The sequence below is a fragment of the Branchiostoma lanceolatum genome, chromosome 17 (genome assembly GCF_035083965.1).
Source record: "Branchiostoma lanceolatum isolate klBraLanc5 chromosome 17, klBraLanc5.hap2, whole genome shotgun sequence".
Taxonomy (NCBI): domain Eukaryota; kingdom Metazoa; phylum Chordata; class Leptocardii; order Amphioxiformes; family Branchiostomatidae; genus Branchiostoma; species Branchiostoma lanceolatum.
This window is the reverse complement of record NC_089738.1, coordinates 8,690,596-8,714,759: the sequence shown is the minus strand read 5'-3', so window position 1 is coordinate 8,714,759 and position 24,164 is coordinate 8,690,596. Positions and strand designations below refer to the sequence as shown.

At 41.3% G+C, this 24,164-nt stretch overlaps 5 protein-coding genes and 1 non-coding gene across 8 annotated transcripts; 1 reads left to right on the top strand and 5 right to left on the bottom strand.

Moving 5' to 3' along the window:
* Positions 1-1,733: 1,733 nt before the first annotated feature.
* Positions 1,734-4,820, bottom strand: LOC136422817 (uncharacterized). 2 transcript variants are annotated; one of them, XM_066410705.1, is made up of 5 exons: positions 4,651-4,818; positions 4,279-4,289; positions 3,588-3,645; positions 2,675-2,767; positions 1,734-2,299 (listed from the first exon to the last, which is right to left on the bottom strand). In XM_066410705.1, exons 1-5 carry the CDS (start codon positions 4,745-4,747, stop codon positions 2,190-2,192), a joined length of 369 nt encoding a protein of 122 aa, XP_066266802.1. In that variant the 5' UTR covers positions 4,748-4,818; the 3' UTR covers positions 1,734-2,189. The 2 variants fall into 2 exon arrangements, with proteins under 2 accessions (XP_066266802.1, XP_066266803.1); XM_066410706.1 differs by lacking the exons at positions 3,588-3,645; positions 4,279-4,289 and having other exon boundaries at positions 4,651-4,820.
* Positions 4,821-5,631: 811 nt separating this feature from the next.
* Positions 5,632-5,772, top strand: LOC136423712 (U4 spliceosomal RNA). The gene has a single exon (XR_010753782.1). It is a non-coding gene; the product is annotated as a U4 spliceosomal RNA (small nuclear RNA).
* A 1,585-nt stretch (positions 5,773-7,357) lies between these two features.
* Positions 7,358-11,001, bottom strand: LOC136422815 (uncharacterized). The gene is made up of 4 exons (XM_066410703.1): positions 10,870-11,001; positions 10,338-10,466; positions 9,426-9,569; positions 7,358-8,054 (listed from the first exon to the last, which is right to left on the bottom strand). Exons 2-4 carry the CDS (start codon positions 10,458-10,460, stop codon positions 7,875-7,877), a joined length of 447 nt encoding a protein of 148 aa, XP_066266800.1. The 5' UTR covers positions 10,461-10,466; positions 10,870-11,001; the 3' UTR covers positions 7,358-7,874.
* A 1,294-nt stretch (positions 11,002-12,295) lies between these two features.
* Positions 12,296-16,652, bottom strand: LOC136422816 (uncharacterized). The gene is made up of 4 exons (XM_066410704.1): positions 16,520-16,652; positions 15,970-16,098; positions 15,208-15,348; positions 12,296-13,125 (listed from the first exon to the last, which is right to left on the bottom strand). The coding sequence occupies exons 2-4, from the start codon at positions 16,090-16,092 to the stop codon at positions 12,952-12,954; spliced, it is 438 nt and encodes a 145-aa protein (XP_066266801.1). The 5' UTR covers positions 16,093-16,098; positions 16,520-16,652; the 3' UTR covers positions 12,296-12,951.
* An 828-nt stretch (positions 16,653-17,480) lies between these two features.
* On the bottom strand, positions 17,481-21,522 carry LOC136422814 (calmodulin-like protein 3). Of its 2 annotated transcripts, none has more exons than XM_066410701.1 (4): positions 21,404-21,522; positions 19,819-19,947; positions 19,164-19,307; positions 17,481-18,318 (listed from the first exon to the last, which is right to left on the bottom strand). In XM_066410701.1, the coding sequence occupies exons 2-4, from the start codon at positions 19,939-19,941 to the stop codon at positions 18,136-18,138; spliced, it is 450 nt and encodes a 149-aa protein (XP_066266798.1). In that variant the 5' UTR covers positions 19,942-19,947; positions 21,404-21,522; the 3' UTR covers positions 17,481-18,135. The 2 variants fall into 2 exon arrangements, with proteins under 2 accessions (XP_066266798.1, XP_066266799.1); XM_066410702.1 differs by having other exon boundaries at positions 21,400-21,488.
* Positions 21,404-24,015, bottom strand: LOC136422806 (divergent protein kinase domain 2A-like). Its single transcript, XM_066410690.1, has one exon. The coding sequence runs from the start codon at positions 23,621-23,623 to the stop codon at positions 22,313-22,315; it is 1,311 nt and encodes a 436-aa protein (XP_066266787.1). The 5' UTR covers positions 23,624-24,015; the 3' UTR covers positions 21,404-22,312.
* Positions 24,016-24,164: the final 149 nt, after the last annotated feature.

The following is a 24,164-nucleotide window of genomic DNA, read 5'->3' as shown; positions in this document are numbered from 1 at the left end:
TGTCTTGTCATCTGTATATCTGCTTGAAGATGAAGACACCGTCACGCCATGATTCTGTCGACTTCCTCCTGACTGATACACAACTCTCTCCGCGACTATAACAAGACTATACATGTATTGCTTTTGCCTTTTTTTTTGCTTGGCGTCTCGATGCAAGAAGTGGATGATCCATATTTCTCTTCTCTGTTGAAATTTTGCCATGTATGGTATTTGAATAATTAAGAGCCTGTGTGGCCTGATTCTATAATTAGTTGGACAGCTAGGGTTGTCTCCTGGCCTCTTTAAGTGCGCGCGTGTGTGTTTTGTGTGTTTTGTGTGTTTTGTGTGTGTGTGTGTGTGTGTGTGTGTGTGTGTGTGTGTGTGTGTGTGTGTGTGTGTGTGTGTGTGTGTTTTGTGTGCGTACGCTGATGAGTATGGGGGTTGGCTGGTGACTGACTGGTAGTTACGTCACGTGGCGGTTGTGTGAAGGTCGGGGGTGATTGGCACACGCTCTGGAAGTAGTTGTGGGGATTCAAGTGTAGGTCTTAAGACATTGGTCACAGCTAACTCAAAGCGCCTGAGCTTGGCACAAAAGCACAGCCAGGTGACCTTGCTGTTACCAAAGCGGTTTTATCTCCTTGCTGTTACCCGACACACCTTGACTACTAGTACATATAACTATAATGGTTTGGGGCATGCATGGACAAACCCTGGGTCATATAAAGTGATCAATTGCGAACCCGTTTACAGGATATATACATGCAAAAATGGCATACTTCTATTCAAAACAATTCAAAACTTAACATTTATTCCGTTTTAAATAAAAGGCACGGACAAGAAAATTACCGATCGGATATACTTCATACATAATTTTGAAGTTCGTAGAGCAGTCAGTAAGATAAGAATATGTAGTCATAGATTAAATGTGGAAATCGGAAGATACCATAAAATTCCCAGTGACCAGAGGTTTTGTCCATTCTGTCCAAATGAAATTGAAGATGAACAACACTTTATCCTAGATTGTCCACGATATCATGATAAACGCTCAAAGCTGTTCAGCCTTTTATCCGCTTGTTCAACAGAATTTGATACATTCCAGTCTATAGATAAATTCAAATACATTCAAGAAGGAGACAACCCTTACTGCATGCAAATAGGTAAATATATCAAAGAATGTTTAGATCCTAGAACTAGCAGTGTAAGTGATACGTTAAACTCGACATGTTGAAGTATTCATATACTAGTACTTGTACTTAGGTTAATCATTTGGTATACCATTGTTTGTTGTTTTGCATGTATAGCTGTAGAAGACCTTACGAAAGTCGCTGTACATTTGTCGTGTCAATAAAGATTTCTATGTATTTGGTACAATCCACGACCATGGTACACCATGCCACGATGGACTTTGTACGTCTGAAACAACCACAAGAAAACTCAACCATCGACCCACCGACTTTCTGAAAACAAAAATCCGTTGAATCTCCTCATGAAAGTAAAGCCGACATGGAAGACATCCAGCAACAACATCATAAACTCCTGACTACAGGAACTTACGGAGTTTTTGGTCGCACCACAGGCCTATCCGTTTGTAGCTGACGTAAAAGAACGCACAGTCATTGGGACGACCGGAATAATATACTATAGTATTAATGAATATGAAATGTTTCTGAATCATTATTTGGGCGAGATATGTGTATGCTTACTTTGCACCATATGAACATATGTACCAACGTCATAATAAATAAGAAAATATATTGGGTTGTGAAGATGCTTTAATTCAGTTACATCAAGGGCGATTCGCTAAAACAAGTACAAGGCAGAAAATACAAGCATGCTACCTAACGTTACCAATCGTTCTGATCAAAATTGTATCGCAAAGAAATGTCGTGGAAGATTATGTCCACAGATTAGCTGGTTACTGGATAAAAGACTATACAAAAGAAAACGGTTAATACTAAAGGCTCCATGCGTATTTGGAAAGAGTAGACATCGGCCAAATAGAGAGATAACATGCTAGATGAGTTGGCCGGCCGATAAATAGGGTCTTGGCGTTGCAAACTGTATTTATCGGCCGGCAAACTCCTTTGATTTGTTATCCGATCAAGTTCTTCTCTTTCCAGCCACGCCTGGAAACTGGTAGAAGCTAAGTCTTCATTGCAGCAATGATCTCAGCCACTTTATCCTCCATAGGCATAGCCTCTATATCCTCCTTAGCCCCTTCGGGCATTTCCTGCATAGTTTCCGCCGGGGCGACTGTCAGTGCGCTTGGAGATGCCGTTCTTTCTTCGATCGTTCCTAAGCTTCTGCTTGTACTTTTCCACTGTAGGGAAATAAATTCGTCAGTTTTAGTCTTTGATAGTCATTCTTGAGTCGACAGTGATTCAATCTTTAAAAGCTAAATTTGGTTGGCGTCATCGAAAACGCACCATCAAAGGGACGTGAAAAGGCGAATCTGGGGGATAAGCGTTATTTGTCTTTTCGTTGCTTTAGAAAAAGATGCCAAACCCTAAAGGCTTAGATTGTTTTCAGTAGAAGTTCTTCTTTAGAATAGTAATTAGTCTATCTGTGTTCTTGTTCTTTGTACTATTTCATGTTGCAATTAGCCCTCGGCAAGAACTTGCAAATAAACTCTTATTATTGGTTGGCCCGTGCAGTATTGAAAATAAAGGAGGTAGACAATATAACAAATACTCACAACGAGTCTTTTCTCTTTTCATGAACTTCTTTGCCCGTTTGTTTAGTCCCTTAGCGACCATCATGGCGTGGACATCATGTACCGCCTTCACTTCTGGAATAGTAAACGAGAAAAAAAGATACAGCGTTTCTGAACTTTCGGGCATGTTTGATTTGCGTAGATTGATCGGGTATTAAAAATCAGGAAAAAAGTTGGGTGTAGTGTCTATGGTCTGTGTGAGTTTTCTTCTTTGTTGGTTTTGAATTCACCTCAGAGACAATGATGCCATGTATCAACAGAACATTTCAATCAGAACGAAAGGCTGTGAAATCGCAACAAACAGAAAACAACACACAGTTCTAAGTTGAGCTAAGCCTATCAAATGTATGTTGTATTTATAATGCTAATGACGCAGTATTTGCATATACGGCTAGATCTATTCAGTGGCTGGTATCATCTTTGACATTCAAAGTTCCGTAGGCTTTGTGTGGTGTGAATTGAACCTAGCTTTGGTCGGCCATACTTTCGTATGGAAATTAAACAATCAATCAATGGTAATAAGTGGTATCGCTCTGAAAATCCGAGGTGTTTTGCAACTATTCACATGGGACAGTCAGACAACTTGGTTATAGCAAGGACATATAATGTCCTTGGTTATAGTAACAGCTGTTGGATGGAATAGGGTGGGTATAATCTCCAAGCAGACCTACCGGTGGCAAAATAGAATCCATGAATACTAAATATCTGTTTACACAGTCCAAAAGTGACTCCGCTAAGTCGAACTTCGGCTCCGAATGTGCTTGAAATATGCGTGTCTAAACCGGAGGATTAATGGCGGTTATAATAAACCTCCTTACTTACATATATATAATTTCAGAAAAACTTGATTTTTAGAACATAAATGTTCTAATTCAAAAGAATCATACACACTCACTGTTGTCGGCCTTTTTGATGTAGCTCCTGATCGCTTTCTTGTCTGTGAGGAACCCTGGGTTACAAGACTTTTCGCCCCCTGACCCGTTCGTCCCCGGGTCCTTTCGTCCCCGTCATGGACATTTCGTTCTAGGATGACGCTTGTCTCACAATTACAAAGTACTCAATTTTCATCATAACATCTCAAAAAACCTTCAGTGTTGCTTTCTCAAGTCTTTCACGTTGGAAAACCGACACTAACATGACTAAAGTGACGCGCGAGCGGCGAGGGACATCATCATGTCGCCGCCGCCGCGCCCGCCATATTGGATGTTTACGCATGTTGCAAATCGCTCGTGGGCGCCTTTTACGGAGTTTGTGTGAGTAAATGAGCTGACTGAAATGAAATTTTGACAAGGAAATTGACTGTATGGGACTGTATTTTAAAAACGCTGCCCAAGACCGACTGGAAGTGTACCGCGATCGAAGTATGACTCGTCTGGAAACGGCAAGTACTTCGCCGGCTCAGAGTTTAGCTGCCGGAAAATACTTTTAAAGTAATATCTAAATGAATCTGAATAATACGTGATAAAATAACTAGTCATTTAGGGATTAAATGTTGTTAAATGGGAGGACGAAATGTCCATGATGAGGACGAAAGGACCAGGGGACGAACGGGTCAGGGGGCGAAAAGACCTGTTACCGAACCCTGGACTGTCAAACTCTGGAAAATCATGTGGAATAGCGTCACTTTATGGTAACAGCTCGGGAACTGACAAATACATATATCATTATAATAATAATAAGCATAAACCTCAATTTCTCTAAACAATTGTTCTTTCAAGAAACCTGTTATACATCTTTTACCTGTTACACCATCCAATGATATGGATATATCAAACACCCTTGCCTCATCAAAGTCATCATACAGAAGACTCCATATCCATATGTAAAATTGTAGGTTTCTATTTAAGCTTTGTCGCTGGTGCCTGTTTGTTACTCTGGTTATGACTGAGACACATTCACCCATCTTGTCTAGGCTAGAATTATTCTTTTAAGAAATACTGCATAATTTGTTTACTTACCAGATGTAACGCTGTTGTCCTCGCCAGTAGCCACCTCGATGAAAAGGAAACAGCAGGCAGTAACCAGTAGTAGCATGGACAGAGTAGAGGGATTCATGTTGTCTTGCAGAAGAAAAACACGACAGATCCTATGGCTAAGGAAGTTACCGAGTAACTGATCATCTTTGCAAGTAATCAAAATTCATGACTGACCCATGCGGTGGTTTGATTGGTTGAGGCCGGTCACGTGATATAGCTGGCCTCGACCGTTGATTGGATTAATCCCAGACGAAAGTTGGGAGGTGACATGGAAACCTCCTTTAGCAGAGCTGTATAATACTGTAAATCCATCTGATATTGACTGCTATAAATGCACCTAGTACGTTACATCAATAAGGTTAATTTCATTCAAATTCCATGGATTTCAAGGGTTCTGAACAGGACAATTCAAGTGACCACCATATGTACTTATGTCAAATCCAACTTTTAATTGCCTTTCTATATTACCACCTCCTTGATATTACCCATGCTACGGCTCAAATGTATAATGATTGCGATGCACTTAATTTTACTTGTTTTGGTTATTGTCCACTTAGTACATAGTTATCAGTACATATTTGCTAGAACATTATACATGTAGTACATGTTCATACATGTAATTATGTTCCCAAGAGCATTTACCTCTGACCCGACGCTGTTTACTGCGTTTGTCTGCAATTTAATGCATAATTTATGATAATGAGGCCTCGTTGATGTCGCAGTTGATATTCATTAGTTCAAGTTGATCATTGTAGCATCTAATTGATCAAAACACCTAATTGACATAAAAAGACTTGTATGAAAAAAATTAATAGATATGTTCGTTCTCAATAGATAGATTTAAGAAGTATCAGCCTTCGTAGCATATTCACTTAGCGTACAAAATGGTTTTGGTGATAGCAATGGACCACAAACAAAATGTTTTTGTTCTTGAGCTGGCCGCAAAATGGCGTGTACATCGTTAACTTTGCGCAGAGGCGATATCATAGCCGATGAGGTCCAACCGAGGCGTGATTATTGCTAGTTGAAAACTTTTCCCAATACCCCGCCTGGGGGACGTGAAATACCGTCCACCACGGCAATTTTTGTGAACCCCTACGGGGGCACCATGAACTAATCAAAAGTAGTACTGATGACTGGTGCAGTTCGCACAGCACGTGGTAGGTCACTGTCCGGTCAATCACAGTGATTGACAGCACTTCCGGGTACAGTCCTGGATGGTCGGACACGGAACTGGATAGGCACGGGTCTGGATACGACAGGTTTGGGTTCGACGGCCTAGCAGGTTGAGTATTCTCCTTGCACACGATAGGTCGTGAGTTCGATTCCCGACCGACTCATACCAAAGACTTCTAAACTGGTACGTACTGCTTTCTCTTCTGAGCACTCAGCATCTGGGAAAGAGTATAGCAGTTGAACACACACCACTACCAGTGGACTAGCCCCCTGCTGTGGCGACGGTACAAAGTTGTGTGGCCCAAGGGCTATTGGAACGGAGATGGGCGCCGTCCTATGCACCATCTGGTGCGGAAAAGAGTTTGATTAACTATTAGTAACTGAATTGACAGTTACATGTTAGGTTCATTCCAGTGGAGAGTAGTGAAATATGTAATTCGAAACGTCCTGAAGTGATATATCAAAGGGTCGCATACTAGTCAAGTGTGAGATTGATCGGTCAGATAATCAGGCCTCATTTAATATCCTGTTGTATCTAGATCCTCGACCCAGAGTGATGGTAGGGCCCGCTCACATGTACACTTGTGCGTATATTCAAGTGCGTATGAGTTGCATATTAACATGTTTTCCTTAGCTTTAGCTAAAGTTTGCGAAAGAAGAAGTCATTTTTCGGTTCGCAATCCAGGCTGCACAAAGGAGGGTCAAAGTAGAAAACAACTTTTTTCCCGCAAAGCAAACCCCCCAAAATTGATACGCAACTCATACGTGAATGGGGCATCATCGGCTTGAAAGAACCGGATCAACGTCTTCCAGAGTCTTAGATATATGATTCAGAGGCCTAAGTATAATAAAACTTGAGTAGGTCATGATCTTGCTAACCAATCTGGTTTCTTATCGATGTGAACATGATTGTTGATATAAGAACACCACGGTTTGTCACGACACGACCTGTAATTGGCCCCTTCAGGCATATAGTAGTTACAATGAAGATCTGTGACTCTTATCAAGAAACACACAGCTACATTGAACCTGCCCAAACATAAGGCGTTGCCTTTTTTTAGCAAGGTACCAATTATCACTATGTGCAGGTCAAAAATCACCGCACGATGAGGGTGATCATGCGGTATAACTTCAATCAACCAGGTGTTCTCTCCGACACCTACATGTAGTTTGGCAAAGATTCAACAACCCACCAATTCCCTACACGAGCCTTGGCTTAGGGCAAGTTGTCTGTCTTACAGTGAACGTTTGTGGTAAACACAACACGAAAACCAATACATAGTATTTTACGTAATGTGTCAAACGTTTCTTAGAGAGCCATGGTAGTTGATCATAATGTATCGTGTTTTGTTCATCAATGGATCTCATTTATGTCATTTAACTGGACTTGGACATGTTCCCACTTATTTTGTTCCTCTATGCCATAAGAAAATTTTCAGACTTCAAGCGACCATTGTCAATAGTGCTATTTTGAGACATTATTTTTAAATAAAACTCAAAGAAACACTCATGATTCATATCTAATGGTGTGCATGCACCAGTCTTTTATTTCGCTTCCTCCACCAATGTTTGAAAAATCATAAATGACCAACCGATGAAATTGATAATAAGCTGGAAAAGTGCACATGCTACGTACTTGACATGTTTTCAATGTGTTTCTTTTCGTTAACTAACGGTTAAGATAGCCAGGCATCTTCTCTTATTGATTCCTTAAGACCTTGATCACAGAAATGTCATCGAAAATTACTTTTGATTGTAAAGATACCGAATAGCCACATGTACAGAGAATGAATCAAATGAACGTTTACATATTTGGCTTTAAAAGAAGAAAGAAAACAAAAATCACATTGCAAAAAGTTTGTAGTACAAGCTTGAGACGTTAATCAATGATATGGATATTGGGAATAGCTAATCTGTGTAGCACAAACTCTTACAGACTATAGCTCTATGCAGCCCCTCTCCGTAGGGGCCTGACTGTGGGAAAAAGCCACTAGCTAGCCAGGCGTGATTTGCTCATTTGCAGTCGTCTTCTAGACAGCTGTACTCTCTCCGTAGCCGACGGCTGCTGCGAACTCCTTGACGCTGATCTTACCGTCTCCGTTCACGTCAGCCACCTGGGCGATGACGTCGACGGTTGCGTCGCTATTCTCGATTCCGAGCTTCCCCATCCCTTCCTTCAGCTCGTCACGGGAGATAAAACCACTGACATCCTGTTGTGATAATGAAAATATTTTTTGCATTACAGTGACAGGTGTCGCTACTTACAGATGCTTTGCTGAACGTGCAGTATTCAATCGCAGGGGCAGTCAATGCGATGTCTACAAGTATTTTTATTCATTGACTTATCAGCCTGATGAAACTATATGTATTCATGGATAAAGGTATGGTAGTTCAACACACGATGTATTGGAATTTTAACGGTAAACTACCACCGCTGAAGCCGCTATAACTAAGTGACCGTTATCAAATCATGATTTACAGTATCGTGTAGGGCTCATGTAGCCATTGGGACAAACGGCGTGCATGATGCAGACGCAAGAAAACTACATACATGTACTACACAAAATACACAAAATGAGTAGCAGTGCGTGACAAAAAAGGTGGAACAGTTTTCAACATGTAAATTCGTATGTCTTGCTCTTCACGTGCGGTTCAAACAATTAGCCAATCAGCATCGCGGCTGTGATCTTGCGTGTAGCCTGACAAAATCGCGCTCCTATCGGCCGGCTCGACTGTAACCGGGGTGACCTCCGCCCGAGAGCTTGTGTAAACAAAGGCTAATATCGCGTGCAAATGCAATATCAATCCAAGTGTACATCAATAGACAAGCCGCATTTTCCTCTTGTAAAGACAGCACCTCACAAAATTATATATTCTTTGATATTTCTTAGGCCACACTGACGTGAAGAGTGCTGAATCTAAATAAAATCTAAGTAATCTGTCAAACCCACTCCTGCGCCACTGGCAGACAGCAGCATATCATGTCTGTGATGACGTCACTTAGCCTGGGGGTCGTACAGATGACCGGGTTGACTAGCTAGGATGCCAGGCAGACTACATGCCACCTCCGGGCATTGTAGCAGATCTTTGTCTGTAATTCGGGGACGACAGTTCCAACCTCCCTTTTTTTTCGGTGGAAAACCCAGCGAAAATCGGTGCGCACGAATGTCATTCATTGAATCAAGTCAGTTTGGCCTTGCACACCCTCGTTAAATCAGGACCCCATATCGCTCCACGTTACATCGCTCGCGAAAGGGGCCCTGGTAAAAACCGACGCCAGACATGGTTCTGGCGACGTCACCTGCTTCCCCTCATCGGAAGCAGCGATGAAAAAAACGCCCGTCAGTCCGCTCATTGCCAAATAAGGCCGGCTCATTAATTATTCATGAGCAAGTGTCGGCGAGGTCGCCAGAATCATGTATGGCGTCGGTTTTTACCAGGGCCCCTTTCGCGAGCGATGTAACGTGGAGCGATATGGGGTCCTGGTTTAAGGAGGTTGGCCTTGCAAAGAATACACGAAAGTCAAACCTTTTCATGATTGACTTGAGAAATATTATGATATTTGCTACTTAATTTGTTACCTTGTCATACGTCTTGGTGAAAACGTCCAGTGTTTTCTCAAGTTTTGCCTTCGTGATGGCGTGCATGTCAAGCACCAGGTTCTGGAACTCGTCCAGCTCCAAAGACCCATTGTGGGGTGCCTTGTCGTATTGAGCCATAATTCCCTGTACATGTGTTGTAAAATGTCTTAAATATCTAATATACATAGTTCACTGTACACAAGGCTATCACCTTATATACCAGGTCTAATTTTAATGGACTTAAATAGCACGTGACAAGCCCTGCATGGTGTACATAGGAAATATATCAAAGATTGTCTAGACGATAGAAATTTCTCCAATGATTGTAAGAGCCTATTCTAAAACCATACTATACACTCTTGTATTATGTAGATTATAATTAGCCCTTAGATATATATAGAACTGTAGCTTGTGCAATTGTTGAGCAATAAAGTTATCAATGACTGACTACATTCACAAAGGAGACTGATTGATGTTGGGGGTTTGTTTATATGGAGTTTTCAGCCACGTGACTATGACGTAAGTATCGACCGCCATGTTTGATGTTTAAGCATGGCGGTTCGTTGGGAAATGTTTAATTTGTACATAGAAATTTTACAGAAAAAGTGGGATCATTCGTCTTCCACTGTCTCGGAAAAAGAAGCCGAACCCAATAAGTTAGAACTTAGTGTCAGTAGCTAAGACTAGAGTAGTCATATGTTACATTGTTCATCATTTTCTGTCCGTCCACTCCGTGTTGCATGTAACATTACATGTACTTGCAATTAGCCTACGGGCAGGAATTTGCAATAAACTTTCAGTATATGTAATGACAGTCAAGTAATCCTGGCATTTCACACATGCAAATTTACAGGTCTTTTACATACGTTTATGATTTAATGTGCCACACAGATAGAGAGCACCTATCCGTACCTGTATAAGAGTGGGGGTGACTTCCACGTCCAGTTCTTTCAGCGCTGCCTTCAGCTCTTTGGAGCTCATTTTGCCGTCTTTGTTGACGTCATGCTTTTGAAAAACCTCTTGTGGTAGTGCCATGTTGCCCTGAAGCCAAAAAACACAAACCTGTTTGTCACCAAATGCCATTATAATCTTCCAGTGCAGCTACCAACTATTGCCCTCCCACGACTGGAGCTAAAGCTTGTTAGCAAGAAGTTTCTTCTTTCTACGACTCAAATACATAACGTTAAAAGTTTTGTAGAAAAGTACCCTCACGTTCACATGAAACACCTATTGTCTTCAGTCAAGTGGAATACTCAGCCAATTGCAAAGTGCTAGCTGTAGCCTTCCATATAGTCGATCCTGTAAAGTCTAGCATGGCATTTTTTTAACAATAGACTCAAAGTCAAGGCTACAATGGTACAACCTGTCCTGGTTTCAGACACCTAAAGTGACACTGAAGCTAGAAATTGTGCTGAAATGTAGCCACATGGCGAAACAAACTCACCTTAATTGAATACAGTACGTGTCAAACGTTCTAATGTCGGTGCTTCACAGTGACTGTCTGCAACGGTGAACTGAGGAAGGCGGGGTCGACACTTTGTCAGGATTGACGAAGCGGTCGTACCACTTCGGGCCAGTTGAAATGCATTTCTGACATCTTCATTTGCTTCAACGTTCTAGATTGAATTATGCATGTCATGTTTTTGAAGATAAAATGTGAATTCGAATGTATTGTGTGAAACACACTGTATTTACATAGTTACGTAGACATGACCAAAACGCCGAAATTGTCCGATGCCTGTGTACGAACGACCAGGGACACTAACTTGAGCTTGAACTGCAACATAAGCAACTGGAGTTCCGGGACTCCATACCTTTGCTAAATGATCCCTTCTTTGAGCTCCTTGCGTACTTCATCATGTATTTCTAACTTACACGATAGCTAGTATCTTTTAAAAGTAGCTGACGTTAAACCTTTCTTTGAAATTCAGACTATCCATGGTGATTCGAGGTTTGAAACTCTAAACAGTTTTTGGAAGGTTTAATACAACCTAGCGACCCCCGGACGGGTGGTTGATTTGTGCACGGCAAAATATAACACATGTAGCCATGTGTTTATCAGGTGAACGCCACGTGCCGCGCATGTCGTTGAAATTCACAGATGAAAATTGTTTTCTTCCATCTCGTCAAGCAAGCGGCGGGTCAAATATAATGGTCATAATGACTTTACTATCATTTGTCTGTAGACCACTGTAGATAGTTACTGTGCATTTTTTATGGCCTATGTTCTTCAAGCATAGCGCCAGAAGGGAAAAGACTGAGGTGGACGATAATGGGTTACACTAGCACAATTTTACATCATATACATCAGTATAAATACATGCTCGCACGGCGTTAAACAGGCGGAGAAAAACTTGCATTTTCTTTTTAGAAGAGCTGATATTTCTGCCCATGGGTTTAACATTTGGCTCTGTCCGCGCGGTTTTAAGATACGTTTTAAATAAATTGGACGTTAACTTGTCATTTAGTTTGGCACATATTCAACAATCCACTAACGACCTTCAAGAGCGTTGTCCCCGGGCGAGTTGTCTTAGCATTACAGTGGATGATTGCACATGTATTTTAGTACAACATGACAATCAATACGTATCATTTTACGTGTTAATCTTGTGTTAGAACTATATATATATATCATGAGTTTTACGATGGTATTCTTAACTGGATTTGGACATGTTCCCATATATATACATAGTGCTTTGTAGTTATTCTCTGCCAAATCGTACGTCTTGTGAGAAATTTTAGTGTCTCTCCAACCTTGAAGCGACCGTTGTCCAGAGTGCTATTCATATATTGCGAAAAAAAGATCATGAATGAAATATGGCAGACAATGCCATCATCTTAAAAAAGAAGTCAAAGAAACATTCTGCCTATCGTGTGCATGCACCGCCTTTTATTTTACCTTTTCCACCTAAATGTTAAGAATGCTAAATGAAGAACCAATGAAATTCACAATAAGCTGGTCATGGGAACGTGCTACGTACTTGACATGCCTTAGATTTTCATCTATTCGTTAAGCCATTATAAGATGGTCAGACAACATTCTGTAATTAATCAATTGAGACCGTGATCATCGAAATGCCATCAAAGATTATTTCTGATTGTAGAGATACCGGGTAACCACGGAACAATACACGAATATGAGCGTGTACCTTTTTGTCTTTGAATAAAGAAGAAAGAAAATAAAGATTACATTGCAAACAGTTTGCAGTACAAGTCAGGGGAGTGAAAAAATATTTTCTTTATCCTCCTTGGTATACAAGCTTGCGACGTAAATTAGCGATATGAATTGTTGGGGATAGCTATAGTTCATTTATTTGTTTAATTTATCTATTCTGTGAATGATTTTTACAAATTTGGTTGATTTTGTATTCATAAAGATGTGGTCTCTTACAAATAACACCCGCGTCTGGTCTTGTGTATGCCTTTAAAGGCTCTTGCCCCTCCCCCGCAGGGACCTGATCCGTGGAAGAGCTCAATTTTAGAGGCGTGATTTCAGTGCCTTTGTAACCGTCTTCTAGACGTTTGTTTACACAGGCTTCCCTTGGCCGATGACTGTTGCGAACTCCCTGAAGCTGATCTTGCCGTCTTTGTTTACGTCAGACTCCTTGATGATGGCGTCGACGGCGACGTCGCTATTCTCGATTCCGAGCTTCGCCATCCCTTCTTTCAGTTCCTCGCGGGAGATGAAACCACTGCCATCCTGCAGAAGTTATGATATTTCAACACATGGTATTTTACTCTTTTTTTTTAATTGGCATCTCTTGGGGGTACATTGTTTGCAAAGTGCACAGAATGAGCAGCAGTGTGTTAAGGCAAAGAGTGAAACATTATACACAACCACCTGTAGATATCATCTCACTCTTGCCATTTTAAACAACCATCACTGCGGCTGTGACTTCACAATACATGTACACGAGCAGTGTTTTCATCTTGTAAAACCTACGTCCCACATACTTGAATGTCCTTTTATATTTCTTTGGCCACACTGATTTGACGAGTCCTAAATCTAAGTAAAAATAGGTTAAAACTGATCTGCCAAACCCACCCCAACGCGTCCTTGCCCAACATAGACGACATTTATTTATTTTTACCTTCGCCGAGAAGGTTATGCAGAGGGTAGCGTTTGTGGGTTTGTTTGTAACGTACAGCATAACTCGAGAAGGCTTGGATGGATTGTCTTGATATTTGGTAGGTGTGTAGGTCTTGATGAGACATGGAAATGATTAGATTTTGGGTCCCCTACCGGCTTGTTACGGTACTGCAGCGGAACTTCCTGTTTTGATATCTCGTGTTCTGGACAAGCTATGGAACTGATTTTTGAGTGGTAGATAGCTCTTTGGACAGAGAGTAAGTGGTATAGGTTTTGGCCACCTAGCAGCTTTTTTGGAACTGCAGGAGCAGGTTTTGCTTCAGACTTTGAAAGGGAATAACTCAAGAAGGGCTTGATGGATGGTCATGATTTTTGGTAAGTAGATAACTTGAGTGATGATGTACATGATTAGATACTTATTATGCAAATCAGCATCTAATTTGCATATTTAATGAGGAAAGTTTATACAGCCACCAAATTCCATGATAGGACTCTCAAACATGTAACAAATGTAACTGAGGAAGAGAGAAATATTAATAGATATCAACTATGCAAATGAGGACCTCATTTGCATAAAATACTAGAACTCAAGATGGGCTTGATGGATGTTCATGATTTTTGGTATATAGATAGCTTAGGTGATACTTTGTATGATTGGACGATAATCATGCAAATCAGATTCTAATTTGCATAATTAATGAGACAATTAAAAAACGCTGTGTTCCATGATCGGACTATTGAAATATGTGACATTTGTAACTGAGGAAGAGAGGAATGTTGATAAATAGAAAACATGCAATTGTAGGCCTAATTTGCATAATTAATGAGAAACTACTAGAATTCCATACAGGTAAACGATGGCAATTTCATACTTGTGGCATCTGGAAGTTATGTGAATGTGAACATCGTTGAATCAAATTATGCTAATAAGGAACTCATTTGCATAATTGATTATATATGGTCGCATAACCTTTTTTAAGCTCATACTTTGGACGACTTCTGTCATTTGGGTGAAGACGATCAACTGGTATGATTTATAATTGATGAGAACCACTCCTTGTACGTCAGTCATAAAGGTTAAAATCATTTGGTGAAGGTATGAGGTCGTGGAACTCTAGTTATTAATGCTTTTATCTATATTTATTGTCAAATGTTAGAATGTTACAATACATTACACTGACTCTCGAGGCAGAGTGGCTGATATTGGAGAGTCAACAGTTATGGACAGACAAATACACAGGCAATGGAATTTTACACATCACTAGTTTAAATACAATGCTACTATCAATCAATGAAAATTTGTATTACATGTACAATCCAATTTAACGTCGTTGAGTCATTTGATCACATGCATAAATACATTATTATATACATAATATAGAATAGATAATAAGTGCATAGACCATGTCTATGGTGATGGCACCTAGCCTGAGGGTCGTATAGATAATGGGTGACCCGGAAAACTAACTAGGTTGACACCCAGACTTGATGCCACCTCGGCATTGTAGCAAATCTATGTCTGTAGTTCCGAGGACAACAGAACTTCTTTTTTTATGGAAAACCGGCGAAAATCAGTGCGCACGGATGTCACCCATATCAATCAAGTCAGTTTGGCCTTGGAGAGACTATACGAAAGACAAACCTTTTCATGATTGACAAATATTATAATATTTGCTTATTTTTTTTTCTTACCTTGTCATACGTCTTGAAGAGGTCAATCATTGCCTCTTGTCCTGCCTTCTTGATGGCGTCCATGTCACCTACCACGTTATGGAACTCCTTCCACCCCAAAAACCCATCGTATGGCGCAAAGTCGTATAGAGTCATCATTGCCTGTGTGCAGAGGATTTGTGTTGTAAAATGACTGACAACATCCACAAAGAATACTGATATATCAGTCCCCGTGGCGCATGCGGTAAAGCAACCCCGCTGCTTCGCCATCTGGATCAAATTCCGTGGATCCTGGGGCCCGAGTTCGATCCTAGGTTGACTCCAGCTCGGACATGTTGTAAGGTATTGCATTCGTCATTTCGAATTGTGACGTGAAGCCGGCGGCCTCGTGTATATGAGGGAGCTTTGAGAAAAAAGCATCAAGCATCAAACCTTTCCACGTAAAAGAACCCAACACACTTATAGGGGTGACCCGGTGAACTTGGCGAAAAACGCGAGCTGTGGCGAAGCCGCATTACACTAGCTACTTGAAAAAGCATCATGCTTCACCTCAAATGAGGATGACTGCTTTACTTACTTAATATGGTGTTTTCAGTCACTTGACTATGACGTAAGTATAATGGCCGCCATGTTGGATGATTAATAATTGGTAAATCTTTAGTTTGTATATGTAATGGTAGTCAGGTAACTATATTCCGCACATGCAAATTTACAGGTTTGACTTTTTCAACCATACGCTTATAATTTGATGTGCCCCACATACACTTGTGCACTTATCCGTACCTTTATCAGAATGGGACTGAAGGTCACACCCAGCTCTTTCAGCGCTGGCTCCAGCTCTTTGGCGCTCATTTTGCCATCTTTGTTGACGTCATGCTTTTGAAAAACCGTCGCGGGGTTTGCCATGTCGCCCTGTCAAAGTCAATTTGTCAAATAACACAAAACATGTACATGTTTGCCACCCAAGTCCACTGTAATGTTTTGCTACCATTAATACTAACTATTACCCTCCCACGACTAAATGAACAGCAATATCTGCTTTAGCTGGTTAGCAAGTTTCTTCTTCTTTAGACACAAACATATAACGTTAAACGCTTTGCAGATACTCTCACGTACACATGAAACGCCTATTGTATTCAGTCAAGTGGAATACTCAGCCAAAGTGCTAGCTGTAGCCTTTTGTATAGTCTATCCTGTAAAGGCATGACATTTTTTAACAATAGACTCGAAGTCAAGGCTACAATGGTGCAACCTGTCCTGGTTTCAGACATTTGAAGTGACACTGAAGATAGAAATCGTGCTAAAATGTAGCCACATGGCGAAACAAACTCACCTTTATTGAATACAGTACGTGTCAGACGTTCTAATGTCGGTGCTTCACAGTGCTAGTGACTGTCTGCAATAGTGAACTGAGAAAGGCGGGGTCGACACTTTGTCAGGATTGACGAAGCGGTCGTACCACTTCGGGCCAGTTGAAATGCATATCTGACATCTTCATTCGCTTCGACGTTCTAGATTAAATTAAACATGTCATGTTTTTGAAGATAAATGTGAATTCGAATGTATTGTGTGAAGCACACTGTGTATATTTACATAGTTACGTAGACATGACCAAATCGCCGAAATTGTCCGATGCCTGTGTACGAACGAGCAGGGACGCTAACTTGAGCTTGAACTGCAACCTAAGCAACTGGAGTTCCGGGACTCCATACCTTTGCTAAATGATTTTGTCTCATTACAATGCAAGTGATAGGCAGCATTTCGGGCGTATTTGGCGGTGTTTTGAACGTTTTTCTGGAGATACATCCTCTCACAGATACCCTCCTGAATAAATCCCTGTCTCCGAGCAACTTGTATTCTACTTGCAGTGAACATTTTGTAGTATAACAGAACATGGCAATAAAGAAATGTTTTATTTATGTTTAAAACGCGACTTAAACTGGATACTTGATGTATCATGTACGCATTTGGTACACCATGAGTTTCACGGTTACTTTGTGCTGTATTTCTACTCTAGTTTATATACGAGAAAGTTTAGTATATATCTTTCCAAACTTGAATCATTATTACTCCCTTGAAAAATAGAGGTATTGTTTTTTGACGTGTATGTGTGTGTGTGAATGTGCATGTGTGTGTCGGTGTTTCCGGATATTTGTAGTTGGCATAACTTAAGAACTTCTGGATGCATTGTGATGATATTTGGTATGTGGGTAGGTATGGCGAGAAAATGAAAATGAATGAACTGAAATATGGCAGACAATTTCCTTAAAAATCAAAGAAACACTACGCATAGCTAATTGTGTGCATGCACTAGTCTTTTATTTCACTTCCTCCACCAATGTTCAAAATGCTGAATGACCACCCGTGATAGAATTTCCAATGAAATTCCCAACTGCTACGTACTTGACATGAGTTAAATGTTATTCTATTCATTAAGACAATCTTATCCGACTGTTTACTCGAATACACATTAACCACTTTGATTTTGCAGAAAAGAAAATGTATAGAATGAAGTTTGTAGCATCAGCAGCTTGTGGCGTGTATCTATTAGCGATATAGGCTGGTGCTCATCTGTATAACATAGACTCTCACTGACAAAGGTTCTGTATTAAAAAGGCCCATCACCACCGACGTCGACAATGGGTACCGCACGATAAAGGCACCGCTACGTTAGGGCCCTGTCACACTTGTGCGTATATTCAAGTGCGCGTGAGTTGCGCATTAACATTTTTTTAATTAAGTAAAGTTTGCGGGAAGAAGTTGTTTTCTACTTTGACCCACCGTTGTGCAGCCTTATTATCGAACCAAAGAAATGACTTCTTCGGCTGCAGACTTACTAGTAACTTAAACCAAAAACATGTTAATACGCAACTCGTGCGGACTTACAAATATATACGCACAAGTGTGACAGGGGCTTTCGAGGTTTGATCTACGCCTTTGAATCGTCATTTAGAAGGCTTGGAGGTCGACGTCTTGTCCGATGACTCCTGCGAACTCCCTGATGCTGATCTTGCCGTCGCCGTTTGCATCAAACAGCATGATCATCATGTCGACGGTGGCCTCGTCATTGCAGATTCCGAGCTTCCCCATCCCTTCCTTTAGCTCCTCACGGCTAATGAAACCACTGCCATCCTGTCGGAGTAAAGTTATAATATTCAGCACACGATATATTAATGGGTAACTGGGAGATTCCGGTTCAAAACATAAGAAGGGCGTCTCGGTTGGGGGTGCACCCGACTTTCGGAAGGGATCACGGTAAAGCGGAGGCCCCTTTGTTCGAGGAGGTGCCCCGAGCACGTTGAGGGAGATGAGTTAGTAACCCCTCCCTTTAAAAATATACCCTGCTACTGAAACAGCAAGGAAACTTGCTGACCTATTTGCCACTAGGCGAGGGTGGACAACAGCAACAACAACAATTTCAGAAAAGACAAAGAGCATTATGCAGTCGGGAGAAAACTAGCACACTAGCACACAGTTAGCAGCAGTGTGAAAAGTCCGAGTGTGGAAAAGTACATCTGTAGGTCTTCCTCATCATCATCATCATCATCGTTACCCCATGATAACCCCGCGAGGGGCAAAGTGGGGGGGGGTCCAAGGCTAAGGCGGGCAGGCCTCCAGCCTGGCACGGTATGACTCAACGGTGGGAGCTGATACAACCGTGCCAGGCGGGGCGTTCCATTGTGGGGCGGGGGAAGAACGAGTCTTAATCTGCCCGGTTCAATAAACAAGTATTGTGGCTGTGACATCACGTGCAAACTCAATATTTAGGCAAATGTACATCAATATACAAATGTATAATATAGACCAGACGCATTCTTGTAAAACAGACACCTCAGAACATTAACTATCTAACATATGTCCTTTGATAGTTTTACAGAGAATATACATATGATAATATATGACATATATATATATATACAATATGTAAAGACAAACTTTTTCACGATTGAGGTAAGAAATATCGATTGTTTTCATACCTTGTCATACACCCTAGTGAAGAGGTCAATGGTTTCCTCAAGCCCTGTCTTCTGGATGGCGTTCATGTCAACCACCATGTTTTGGAACTCGTCCCACCCTATAAACCCATTGTGGGGCTCCTTGTCATATTGAGCCATCATTCCCTGTGTGCAGGGAAAAGAATTGGGTTGTAAAACGACTGGTAACATTTGCAAATGAGACTGTATGGTGAGTATTTCTATATATGGTGTTTTCAGTCACGTGACTATGACGTAAGTATTGTCCGCCATGTTGGATGGTTAAACCTGGAAGTTCCCTGGTAAATTTCTAATTTGCATAACGTTGCGTAATACTCGAACCGTCAGGAAGTTCTGACATTCTACAAATGCACCTGCACATGTCTTACTTTTCTAGTTGTTTCCTTCATATCAAGTAATAAACAATGCAAAATCATCTGGGATCCGTTTGAACAACACGCAAACTTTGACTCGAACAAAAATGGTCCAATCTCGGTCAAACAAAACTTATCAGAAGTTGTATAAGACATGTACACAAACAAACTCGTGGAATGAGAAAAGTGTTGATATGGTACACATTAACACACGCCCAGGTCCAAACGGACCACAAACGGTCGGATGAGGGTGAGCATGTCAAACAGAATGTACTTATCCGTACCTTTATCAGAGTGGGGCTGACGGTCACTTCCAGTTCTTTCAGTGCGGCCTCCAGCTCTTTGGCGCTCATTTTGCCGTCTTTGTTGACGTCATGCTTCTTGAAAACCTCTTCTGGGTGCGGCATGTTGTCCTGAAGCCAAATTTGAATAACACCATGAATACTAATTAGCACCCAGACACTGTCCAACCTAGCCTGGATGATGGACTGTTTCAAAGTCCAACTCCTGGCTCAAGGGCTAACATGCCCTCCTAGGATATATTCAAAGACCATTGGCTGTTTTTGTGTGGAATTTGCTACTCTTTGTGAGGAACTTCACTAACAGTAAAACGTTTTGGAAAGTGTGATTTGTGAACATTTGCCCTTATGGTGTCCTAATGCAGAATTGCAATATTTTTGTATCAATAGGAAAGGAGGAAAATTATGACATGATCAGCATCAGTGACAAAGGTAGTCAATGATATCGGCATGTAACAGACAAATTTTCGTTTATTCTTTTGCCAAATTGGTGTCAATTAACTCTTAGCGAAAGAAATGCCTTCAGGCCAACAAGCGTTAATCACTTGCTGTCTGTACGATTGTCTGAGTGACAACGCCCTCTTTTCTCCCATTTTAATCAAAAGTTTTAAATCATTATGCTCCATATTTCATCTATTTGCAACAACAACAAACATTGTCACTAAGCATCTTCACGGGCGTGGAATTCAACGACTACAAGTGGTCAATTCTACGTCCGTGGAAGTTTAGAACAATCCACTTTTTCTATTTTCCTGTCTCCAACGAATAAAGGTTCCAATATTCAAACAAGCTGCTAGGGGGCCCAAACCTACATTACTTTTTTATTACATCACAAGCTATCAGTCATCCAAAAATCAAGACCATAGCACGTCCAGGTCAAAAGATACAAAAACGGAAGTTCTGCTGCAGTACCAAGGTCACATACCAGGGGGCCGAAAATCGACCTTGAACTTTGGCTCCACAACACCTGCCCACATACCAAATATCATCGTAATCCATCAAGAGGTTCTTGAGTTATGGTGACTACAGTAGTTCGGAAACACAAACAGACAAACATAGACACAGCCAAAACTATATCTCCATTTTTCATGGAGATAGTAAAGCTGGTTAGCAAGAAGCTTCTACTCCTTTCCACACAAATGCAAATGTTCAACGTTTTCTACTCTTATGTACATATTAAACACATATTTTCCTTACTACTCAAATACTCAAAGTGCTCTGAGACTACCCTGCAGAGTCTAGCATGATTTTCCAACTTCCAACAATAGAATTCAGTGACAACCTGCCCTATATAGCTAGTTTTAGGCCTCGAGAGAGACACTTGCAAATGCGTAGAAATTGTAAAATGTAAGAAAGCAAGACAAATATTATAGGTACTTCATGGAACAATATATAACAAATTGGCTTTGAGATTGTATAAATTAGATCGTGAAGTTTGTTGAACCTATTTTTCAGCAACCTAAGAAATCGATGATATAGACAACGAATATTCCGCATCAGACCTATCTATGGTCAACTTTCATTCTATCTATCCTCGATTTAAACAACAACAACAAAAATTAGCACCTACTTCTATTCCGGCTTGTTTGAGAGCAACAACAGTTGTTGATACTGGCGGACCTCAGGATGCTTCAGCGATCTGGTTCTTGTTCAGGGTAAGGAAGTTATATAGTCCTTTATCTTGGCCAATCAGAGTCGTGCATTCATCACGACAACATACTCTAAAAAAATTAAAAACCTGTTTTGCAACCTCACCCCGCCCACAACGTTAACGCCGGAGGTCATATGACGTACGGAGGGCAGACAAGTAGCTAGTCCTAATTGGTCCTATATTTTGCATCGGACCCATTAGCTAACTGATTGGGAAGCTTCGGGCCGGTTGAAATGCATTTCTGACATCTTCATTTGTTTAGATATTCTAGACTGAATTCTTTTGAAGATGAGTTAAAAAAAGTGAATTCGAATGATGTGAAACACGCTATCCACACAGTATGCATTTCGTAAACATGGACAAAAAAGATTGAAATAATTCGATGCCTTTGTAGGAGTGAGTAGGGGAACGCTAACATGAGCTTGAAAGAGTTGAAACAAGCAAAAATAAACTGGAACTTTTTTTACAATTATATTTGCCCTTTAACAATTTTCTTCTTTGATTTAAAATCTACATTACTATCCGTTTTTCGAATATTCTTATACAAGTTATGGCATGTATATGCAGATTTTGCAGATGCTTCGTACGATTTACAGTATGGTGGAAAACATTGGGGGGGGGGCGAAAATTGATGCGCGCGGATGTCATACATATAATCGAATTAGCATGGCCTTAGCAACAGCGCCGAGACAAGGAACCCATTTACCCAAATTTACATGTACATTTATGAAGGGAAAAGTTCTGAAACAATCGTTAAAAACACTCTTACAGAAGTATACCTCCCCTTTCCCTATATGTGGTACACAGCCGGTTAAATACATCATACGGTCATTTCAAGATTTGCTTTAGGGCCAGTACTGCATTTAGTCGACCCCCGGGTTGTCTCTCATGGACACACTGTCCCAGTGCGCCCTCTAGTGACTCTTTGATTTCGTTTGGTGGATCGTGTAGAAGGCCTTTTAGGGGCTTTTTAGGTTTTTCTTCCCCGCGTTGCACCTCTGTCTCTTCACTTATTTCTTCAGAGTTGGCTTTCTCTTCGTTTCTATGAAGGTCGGATAAAATTCGAACACAAATGTTCGCATACATCATTTGCGTGTACTTAAGTATGTCTTTGCAATGATAGTGGTCACTCATTAGTTTCTCCTGGAAGTCCATGTAACACTGTTTGTTGCAGGTCTCCCTCATTCTTTCACTGACAACCGTTTGTCGATCAATCACCATCACGTCTTCAAAGTCGATCAACCTCACCCTCCCGCCATTGTCGACAGCAAAATCTTCCATAGATACGTCCAGAAAGAACAAAATCCAGTCAGGGTCCTTTTCGCGAAGTGTGTCTACTATCTGTAACAACTGTACTGCAATGTCTGCGCGGTGTTCCCATGGGGAGTCCAGAAAAGCGTCGAGTGTTCTTCCAGCGTGTTGCACCACAATCACTCGCCCGCAAGCGCCATGGTACTTTGGAAAGGGCCAAACCGTCGACGATTTTGTGGTGAAATATCGAAGTATAACCGCCTCTTGATCAAGAAGAAGTGATGTGGACATAAACGCACGTCCAACTCGGTCAAGTTTCGTACTCTCGTCTTCAACATACAGCTGTTTGACTTCTTCTAGAAATCTTGCTGACACGCAAAGTGGCGAAACCGCCTTTACAGTATGGGTTATCTTCCTGGCCTCCCATAGCCAGGACAGCTTCAAAGCAACGTCGGTCACGTACATAGACTCCAGTATGAATGACGAGGCGTTGCAAGCTTCAGGACGCGGCGACGTCCGGCAAATAAAACTGTCGTACCTGCGCCACACATCTTCTTCACTCAAAGCTTTAGCAATGACCGTATTCCCACCAACACTGCCGACGGACACGACTCCTCTAGATCTCTTCAACCGCCTGTTTGAGCTCACATCTGGAAAGTTACTCCGATGTAGAAGTGCACAGTTGTCTCCGAAACACGCCGGGCATGTTTCCGACTCGGCCCATGGAAACTGGAGGTCGGCTATCGCTCTCCTGACAGGACCAGTATGGTTAATATAAAGGGTGCAGACAATAACAACTATCAGCGAAACTACTATTATCCAGAACATCTTGACTCCTGATAACCCCTTGGCCAGCAAAATGCGATACAAGCGCATGGAAGATGTCATGACGATCGGCACATGAAAATGAACGGACAAATGAAAGTCAAGTACACGATGTACTCAGCAACCAACTTTCAAGGACTCTCCGTCCGAAAATGGCTACATTTGTACTACAGCTAGAGTTGTCGAGCAAGTTTATGTCAGCGAGTTGCACTAATGGTTAGTGACCCACAAGGTGGTATCCCTGAGGCGGGGTTCAAATCCCAAATGCACATGCACGCTACAGGAGGGGACTGCAGTTCAGCTGTCAGATCATTCTTTGGAGAGGACGTTAATCAGAGGTCAACAGAGAAAACCAGAACTAGATCTTTCCACCATAAGTCGATCCTGACAGTCCATCACAATTAGCGATTCGAAGAATGAGAGAGTGGCTGCATATCCGTCGAATAGTTACATTTTTATGTCTTTTATGTTGTTACGTGTGTATTTCTAAATTTTAACGGATGTTGTCGTGGCCGTGGGATCGGTCTATTGGGGAACGGAAATAAACATAACTTTGATTTTTACTGCTAGCTAATATCACTGCAACATCGACAATGATCATTCA

Bases quoted from the DNA above. Each gene is read 5' to 3' on its own strand.
- LOC136422817 (XM_066410705.1), bottom strand. From the start codon at position 4,747: ATGAATCCCTCTACTCTGTCCATGCTACTACTGGTTACTGCCTGCTGT. The intron at 2,768-3,587 runs GTGAGTGTGTAT...TTACTATTCCAG, and splicing joins CATCAAAAAGGCCGACAACA to AAGTGAAGGCGGTACATGAT. The intron at 2,300-2,674 runs GTGAGTATTTGT...ATTTCCCTACAG, and splicing joins GAAAAGAGAAAAGACTCGTT to TGGAAAAGTACAAGCAGAAG.
- LOC136422815 (XM_066410703.1), bottom strand. From the start codon at position 10,460: ATGGCACTACCACAAGAGGTTTTTCAAAAGCATGACGTCAACAAAGAC. The intron at 9,570-10,337 runs GTACGGATAGGT...ACACATGTACAG, and splicing joins TCACCCCCACTCTTATACAG to GGAATTATGGCTCAATACGA. The intron at 8,055-9,425 runs GTAACAAATTAA...TTATCACAACAG, and splicing joins TCACCAAGACGTATGACAAG to GATGTCAGTGGTTTTATCTC.
- LOC136422816 (XM_066410704.1), bottom strand. From the start codon at position 16,092: ATGGCAAACCCCGCGACGGTTTTTCAAAAGCATGACGTCAACAAAGAT. The intron at 15,349-15,969 runs GTACGGATAAGT...CTCTGCACACAG, and splicing joins TCAGTCCCATTCTGATAAAG to GCAATGATGACTCTATACGA. The intron at 13,126-15,207 runs GTAAGAAAAAAA...TAACTTCTGCAG, and splicing joins TCTTCAAGACGTATGACAAG to GATGGCAGTGGTTTCATCTC.
- LOC136422814 (XM_066410701.1), bottom strand. From the start codon at position 19,941: ATGCCGCACCCAGAAGAGGTTTTCAAGAAGCATGACGTCAACAAAGAC. The intron at 19,308-19,818 runs GTACGGATAAGT...CCCTGCACACAG, and splicing joins TCAGCCCCACTCTGATAAAG to GGAATGATGGCTCAATATGA. The intron at 18,319-19,163 runs GTATGAAAACAA...TTACTCCGACAG, and splicing joins TCACTAGGGTGTATGACAAG to GATGGCAGTGGTTTCATTAG.
- LOC136422806 (XM_066410690.1), bottom strand. From the start codon at position 23,623: ATGACATCTTCCATGCGCTTGTATCGCATTTTGCTGGCCAAGGGGTTA.